Consider the following 5,995-nt stretch of genomic DNA (forward strand, 5'->3'; position numbering starts at 1 on the left):
CAAGTTATCTTCCTCACTTCCTCTCTCATGTAAACAAAAACGTGATGCAAATTTAATTTGTTTTATTCAGATTTCAACATCCAACAATCCATCTCGCAACAAATTAAACTATTGGGTATTGTAATCGGAGTATCCACTTCGTAGTCAACGATCCAGCAGCCCCCTTTGACTAGATACTTTTTATATGGTAGCGACTTTGACTAGAGACTCGCCAAAAAAAGCAACAATAGTGACAGTGATGCCATTATTAAAAATCTCATCACCAATTCACCATGAGTACATGACCCCACATCAATATACACGCGCGCACACTTTACTCTTACATAAACAATCGACCTCTCCTATTCTCGTTCAAACCACAACCAAACCACCTCCACAATGGCGTCTTCGCCTCTCCTTCCTTCTCTCCTCCTCATCCTCTCTCTACTCTCGCTCATACCACTCTCTCTCTCGCAAACCAGCACAGAGAGACAAACCCTTTTGCAAATCAAGGGTGACTGGGACAACCCAGTTGCATTGGCCTCCTGGAGCAACTCCACCTCCGGTAGCTACTGCAACTGGACTGGTGTCACATGCTCAGCCGATGGTTCGGTCACATCACTCGTGCTATCCAGTAAAAACATTACTGGAGAGGTCCCTCAAGCCATATGCCAACTCAAGAGCTTATCCCAACTTGATCTCTCTAACAATGAGATATCCGGCTCCTTCCCTCAATTCCTCTCCAATTGCTCAAACCTCCAGTACCTCGATCTCTCTGAAAATTTGTTTGTTGGTGAATTACCATCTAATATCGATATGGTGCTTCCTAATATTACCGATTTCCGTTTGTCATACAATAATTTCACTGGAGAAATTCCGACCAGTATCGGTAAAATGACTCAATTGCAATCTCTGTGGTTAGACAACAATTTCTTTAATGGTACCATGCCAAGGTTCATAAGCAACCTCACCAAATTGCAAGAACTCACACTTGCATGGAATTCATTTACACCAGGCCAACTTCCAGAAGAATACGGTAACTTAACAAAACTTACATATATGTTCCTCGCAATGGCAAATTTAGAAGGTGAGATACCAGATTCCTTTATCAAATTGACACAGTTGGTGTTATTTGACCTATCACAGAACAGCCTTAAAGGTACCATCCCTTCAGGTATTTGGAGTTTTTCAAACTTGAAATACTTGTATCTTTATAGCAACAACCTAACTGGTGAAATCACAATTAACAACCCATTTGGAGCCAACAGTTTGGTAGAAATTGATTTGACAAAGAACCAACTTACCGGGTCCATACCCAAAAGCTTTGGCACGTTGCAGAATCTGTCAATTCTCTTTCTTTCATACAACCAATTCTCAGGAGAGATACCAGAAGGTATTGGCCTTTTGCCGAAGCTAACTGATCTGCGGTTATTCTACAATAACCTAACCGGAACATTGCCGCAAGAATTGGGCAAACACTCTCCCCTATGGAACTTAGAAGTTTTCAACAACACACTGTCCGGTGAGATTCCGGCAAATATCTGCTACAATGGTTCATTCACATCTCTAGGAGTTTCAAACAACATCATGACCGGCTCGATCCCACAGTCACTCGGTAATTGCCCCCACCTCAACAACTTACAAGTTGATAACAACCAGTTCACTGGTGAGGTACCTGCCAGTGTCTGGCAGATGCAAAACCTTACTACAGTACTTATGAGCAACAACATGTTATCTGGGGGGCTTCCATCAAGCCTACCATCAAATCTCACGAGGCTTGAGATTGTAAACAATCGGTTTTCAGGTAACTTACCGAGCTATTCTAGCCTTATTTTGGTATTCAAAGCTGGTGGCAATAATTTCACCGGCGACATCCCGTCAAGTCTTTCCACTGGGATGTCGCTGCTTCAAACTCTGGACCTATCTGAAAATAGTATTTCTGGAGAGATTCCGGCCTCAATTGGGTCATTAGAATCCCTTTCTATGCTCAATCTCAGCCATAATAAGATATCAGGTGAGATCCCCGCATCTATCGGGTCCATGCTGGTGCTCACCTCACTGGACCTTTCATCAAATAAGCTGTCTGGTGAGATCCCATCAGCACTTGGCAATGTCAAGTTTACCTTTCTAAACCTTTCATCAAATGACCTTTCTGGGAAGATTCCTTCAGGGATAGATAGTACTGCTTATGATGAGAGTTTCCTCTCGAATCCCGGCCTTTGTTCATCGGTTTCAATCAATGGTGTCAGCAGTTGCCGCACTGGATCGCATGATGGAATCTCACACAGATTGCGTAGTCTTTTGATTGCGCTCGGTGTGTTAATCCTGGTAATTATTGTGATTTTTGCACTATGTTTAATGAGGGATTATCGCAGGAAGAAGGATGCTTCTGATCCTGCCATGTGGAAACTCACCTCCTTTCATAGGTTAGATTTCACTGAAAATTCCATTATTCATGGGATGGTCGAGGAGAACTTGGTTGGTTCCGGTGGGTCTGGACAGGTGTACCGTGTGTCTGTCAGCACTCGTGCCGGTGATGTTGTGGCTGTTAAAAAGATTTACAGCAAGGGAAAGCTTGGCACAAAAATGGAGCGTGAGTTTGATTCTGAGGTTAAAATCTTGGGTTCAATTCGGCACTCCAATATTGTCAAGTTATTGTGCTGTATCTCCAGTCCTGACTCAAAGCTGTTGGTATACGAATATATGGAGAACAGTAGTCTCGACAAATGGCTCCATGGCAAGAGTAATTTTACAGGGGGTTCCACAGAAACGCCAATTGGGTCACTGGATTGGCCCACCAGGCTTCAAATTGCCATTGGTGCAGCACGGGGATTGTACTACATGCACCACGAGTGTGCACCTCCAATTGTGCACCGTGATGTTAAGTCCAGCAACATTTTGTTGGATTCAGAATTCAATGCAAAGATCGCTGATTTTGGGTTGGCCCGATTGCTAATGAAGCCTGATGAGCCCGAGACCGTATCAGCTGTTGCTGGTTCATTTGGTTACATGGCCCCAGGTTAGAAAATATGTCATTCTTTTTTTCTTTATTGATGCCAATATCAAATTTCTTAGAGCTTTCTGGACAATACAGTTCCAGTTTGTGTTTGTTGGTCAATTGTGAGCCCAAGTTGTCCTAATCATAAAGTTTTGGTTTTTAACTTTTCACAATATAATCCAAAATTGTCCTCAACAGACCCTCAATTGTGAAATTAAACCAAATAAATACTGGTCCTGGTATCCAATAGGTTAATTAAAACAAATAAACCAGGAAAGTAAAAGGATGGAGTATAACCAATTGAAGATCCTAAATTGACACCAAAAGAAAGTAAAAAAGATCCTATGCAACCAAAAAGAAGAACACATACTGATTATCTCTCTTTAAAAATAGGCATAGCCATAGGTGTTACAATCCTTGCATTACACTTGTTCTAATATGTAGTTTCTTAATTTCTCTCCAGAATGTGGATATTCTAGAAAGGTGAATGAGAAGGTTGATGTGTACAGTTTTGGGGTGGTCCTTCTGGAACTGACGACCGGCCGGGAAGCACATAATGGTGGGGACCATGGAAGTCTGGCCGAGTGGGCGTGGTGGAACATACAAGAGGGAAACGCCATATACAATTGCCTAGAAAAAGAAATAAGAGAAATGCCGTACTTGGATGAGATCGAGGTGGTTTTCAAACTCGGCTTGATTTGTACTGGCGCAGTTCCTTCGACACGGCCTACCATGAAAGACGTGGTCGATGTGTTGGTGAAGTATGATGTCTTGAATCAAAAAACCTTTGGGAATAAGAAATTGGACGAGTATGACGTGGGCCCTGTTTTGGGAAAGAAGGATAGTGATAGTTGCAACGATCTTTTCTGCAAAGTGTGAATAGGATTATATAAGAGATTATTGCTTCAGCTTTTATCATCTTCCTATGGATGCCAGTAGAGGTACACACCTATATCTCAAGCGTGCGGTTCCATCTGGTGCTCAGGTACTTCGGTCTGGAGCGTCGGATCAAGATATCTACTGGGACCTCTAATAGGGATAAGATCATAATAACCTGGTATAGTTTCAGTGGATTTAGATAAGGTATAAAGCAGACTTAGCTCTGGCTTGTACATTGTAGTTATAAACAGAATAGCAGATTCACAGTTTCTTTTCTTGTTTTAGTTTTTCTATAAAAAGGCAGGTGAAATTGGATCACAATTATGTCATCAAATATGGAAAGAATTGCATTGAGACTAAATATCGTAACTTATTTGTCAAGCAGGTCAATCATATCATAGAAAACATAATATCTTTGAGAGAAGGGACCATAGCTACACGCTGAAGTATCAAAAGTAATCTAATTGCATTTCAAATTGACCATCTTTCAACAGTTTAACACTGCCAATTGGACTTTCCTTCATTTAAACCATTTTAGTACCGGTCATGTCAGTACCAGTACAACACCACCATGTACCACGTTACCAGAAAGGAGTTACATATAGCGTAGGTTGCTATTTGATAGCTCATTCTGTGTTTAAATCACTACTGTTTTGGTTCAATACTGGCTTGCTGCCTTACTAGTACAATACCTGTATTTCGCGGCACCTACTTTGTTTAATAAATCTTGTTGTTTTGATATTTTAATTTTATATAGCTCATCAGGTGAGTTCATAAATGGTAAATAGTTCAGAGAATCAAGTTATCTTTTATCAAATAAAAGTGTATTTGCTTTTACCAGTAGAAGCTTTGCAGCTGAGAAGAGGAAGAGATGAAATTCAAATGTTCATTGCTTGTATTATGTTTTCTTATAATCCTGATTACATGTATCTAACTATGGTTTAGTTCTCTAACATGCTGGTAACAACTCCCTAACACTGACAGCATCATTAGCCGCTAACAGCTTTTACAGTTGGTTGAGGATGTTGAATTGTGTTGTGCAGTTCTTCATGACTGGAGGTGTCCCTCATAATCCTCTTAACCAGCCTTGAAGGCAAGCAAAATTTTGTACCGTTTGATTTTGATCATTTCAAGTAGCAGGATGGTACTAATTGACGTCACAAGATATTAATATACCCGCAAGTTATGTAATTCACGACATGGCAGCTATTTTATATTAACTGAGCAATTTTAAAAAAAATAGGACATTTATTTTGCAAAATATTTTTTTGGGTTTAGCTACTGACTAAATTTTTTTAATAAGCAGGCCGAGAGTAACGCCTGTTGGTCCAACAAGGCAACCAAGAGATGACCTCATGACCAGGACAAGATTAACGACCAGGATTTTACTTTCCTTTTCTCAAACTGTTGCAAAATTAATAAAACTCAATTACATGTATGACTTTCTATGTAGCGGCCTCTAACAACTAACCTCTATGCAATCAAAAAAAAAGAAGAAGTAACGTCTAACAATAACATATTAATATATTATACTAGTATAGAAAAGAAAAATTGCAGCATGCTTATAACACACATGATTTTTTTTTTTTTTGAAAAAGTGATGATTCACTAATTTCATTAGAAATCAAAATATTGTTTGCTTCTAACTCCAACTAACTGAAGAAAGAAGTGTTTACAAGATATACTGGCTAATACCAGTAGAAACAACAACACAAAAAAGTTATGAAGGCATTTACACATAAACATGCCCTGTTAACATCCAAAGCATAGAGAAACACAAACACCAAAAACAACAAAAGCAAGCTCGAACAACAACCTAACATCAACAATCTAACATACAAATTCTAATAATTTAGAAACTCTAACCCAAGTATATGGGTTAAATCTCTTTGTGCCAGCAAAATTTCCCCTACCTCTATCTCTAAATCCTCTTCTTGAACTGTTCTCAATGACCCTAGTACAATCAATTCCTGAGAAGGCAATGCATTAGTATCCAAAGACATAATTAGAAACAAATTAAGCAAAGATCTATTATTTAAAGTCTTACACCAAAAAGTTGCTAAAGCAATAATTTTAGAGCCAAGGGCCTGTAGTGTAGGTATATGAGATTGTTGAAAACATAGCTTATTTCTTTTAAAC

The 5,995-nt window shown here is 39.4% G+C and overlaps 1 protein-coding gene across 1 annotated transcript; it reads left to right on the top strand.

Moving 5' to 3' along the window:
• The first annotated feature begins 332 nt into the window (after window positions 1–332).
• On the top strand, window positions 333–4,133 carry LOC144562846 (uncharacterized). The gene is made up of 2 exons (XM_078312149.1): window positions 333–2,998; window positions 3,441–4,133. Exons 1-2 carry the CDS (start codon window positions 379–381, stop codon window positions 3,854–3,856), a joined length of 3,036 nt encoding a protein of 1,011 aa, XP_078168275.1. The 5' UTR covers window positions 333–378; the 3' UTR covers window positions 3,857–4,133.
• The last annotated feature ends 1,862 nt before the right edge of the window (window positions 4,134–5,995 follow it).

This window comes from Carex rostrata, chromosome 12 (assembly GCF_964058835.1).
Source record: "Carex rostrata chromosome 12, lpCarRost1.2, whole genome shotgun sequence".
In the NCBI taxonomy this organism is placed as follows: Eukaryota; Viridiplantae; Streptophyta; class Magnoliopsida; order Poales; family Cyperaceae; genus Carex; species Carex rostrata.

Bases quoted from the DNA above. Each gene is read 5' to 3' on its own strand.
- LOC144562846 (XM_078312149.1), top strand. From the start codon at position 379: ATGGCGTCTTCGCCTCTCCTTCCTTCTCTCCTCCTCATCCTCTCTCTA. The intron at 2,999-3,440 runs GTTAGAAAATAT...ATTTCTCTCCAG, and splicing joins ATTTGGTTACATGGCCCCAG to AATGTGGATATTCTAGAAAG.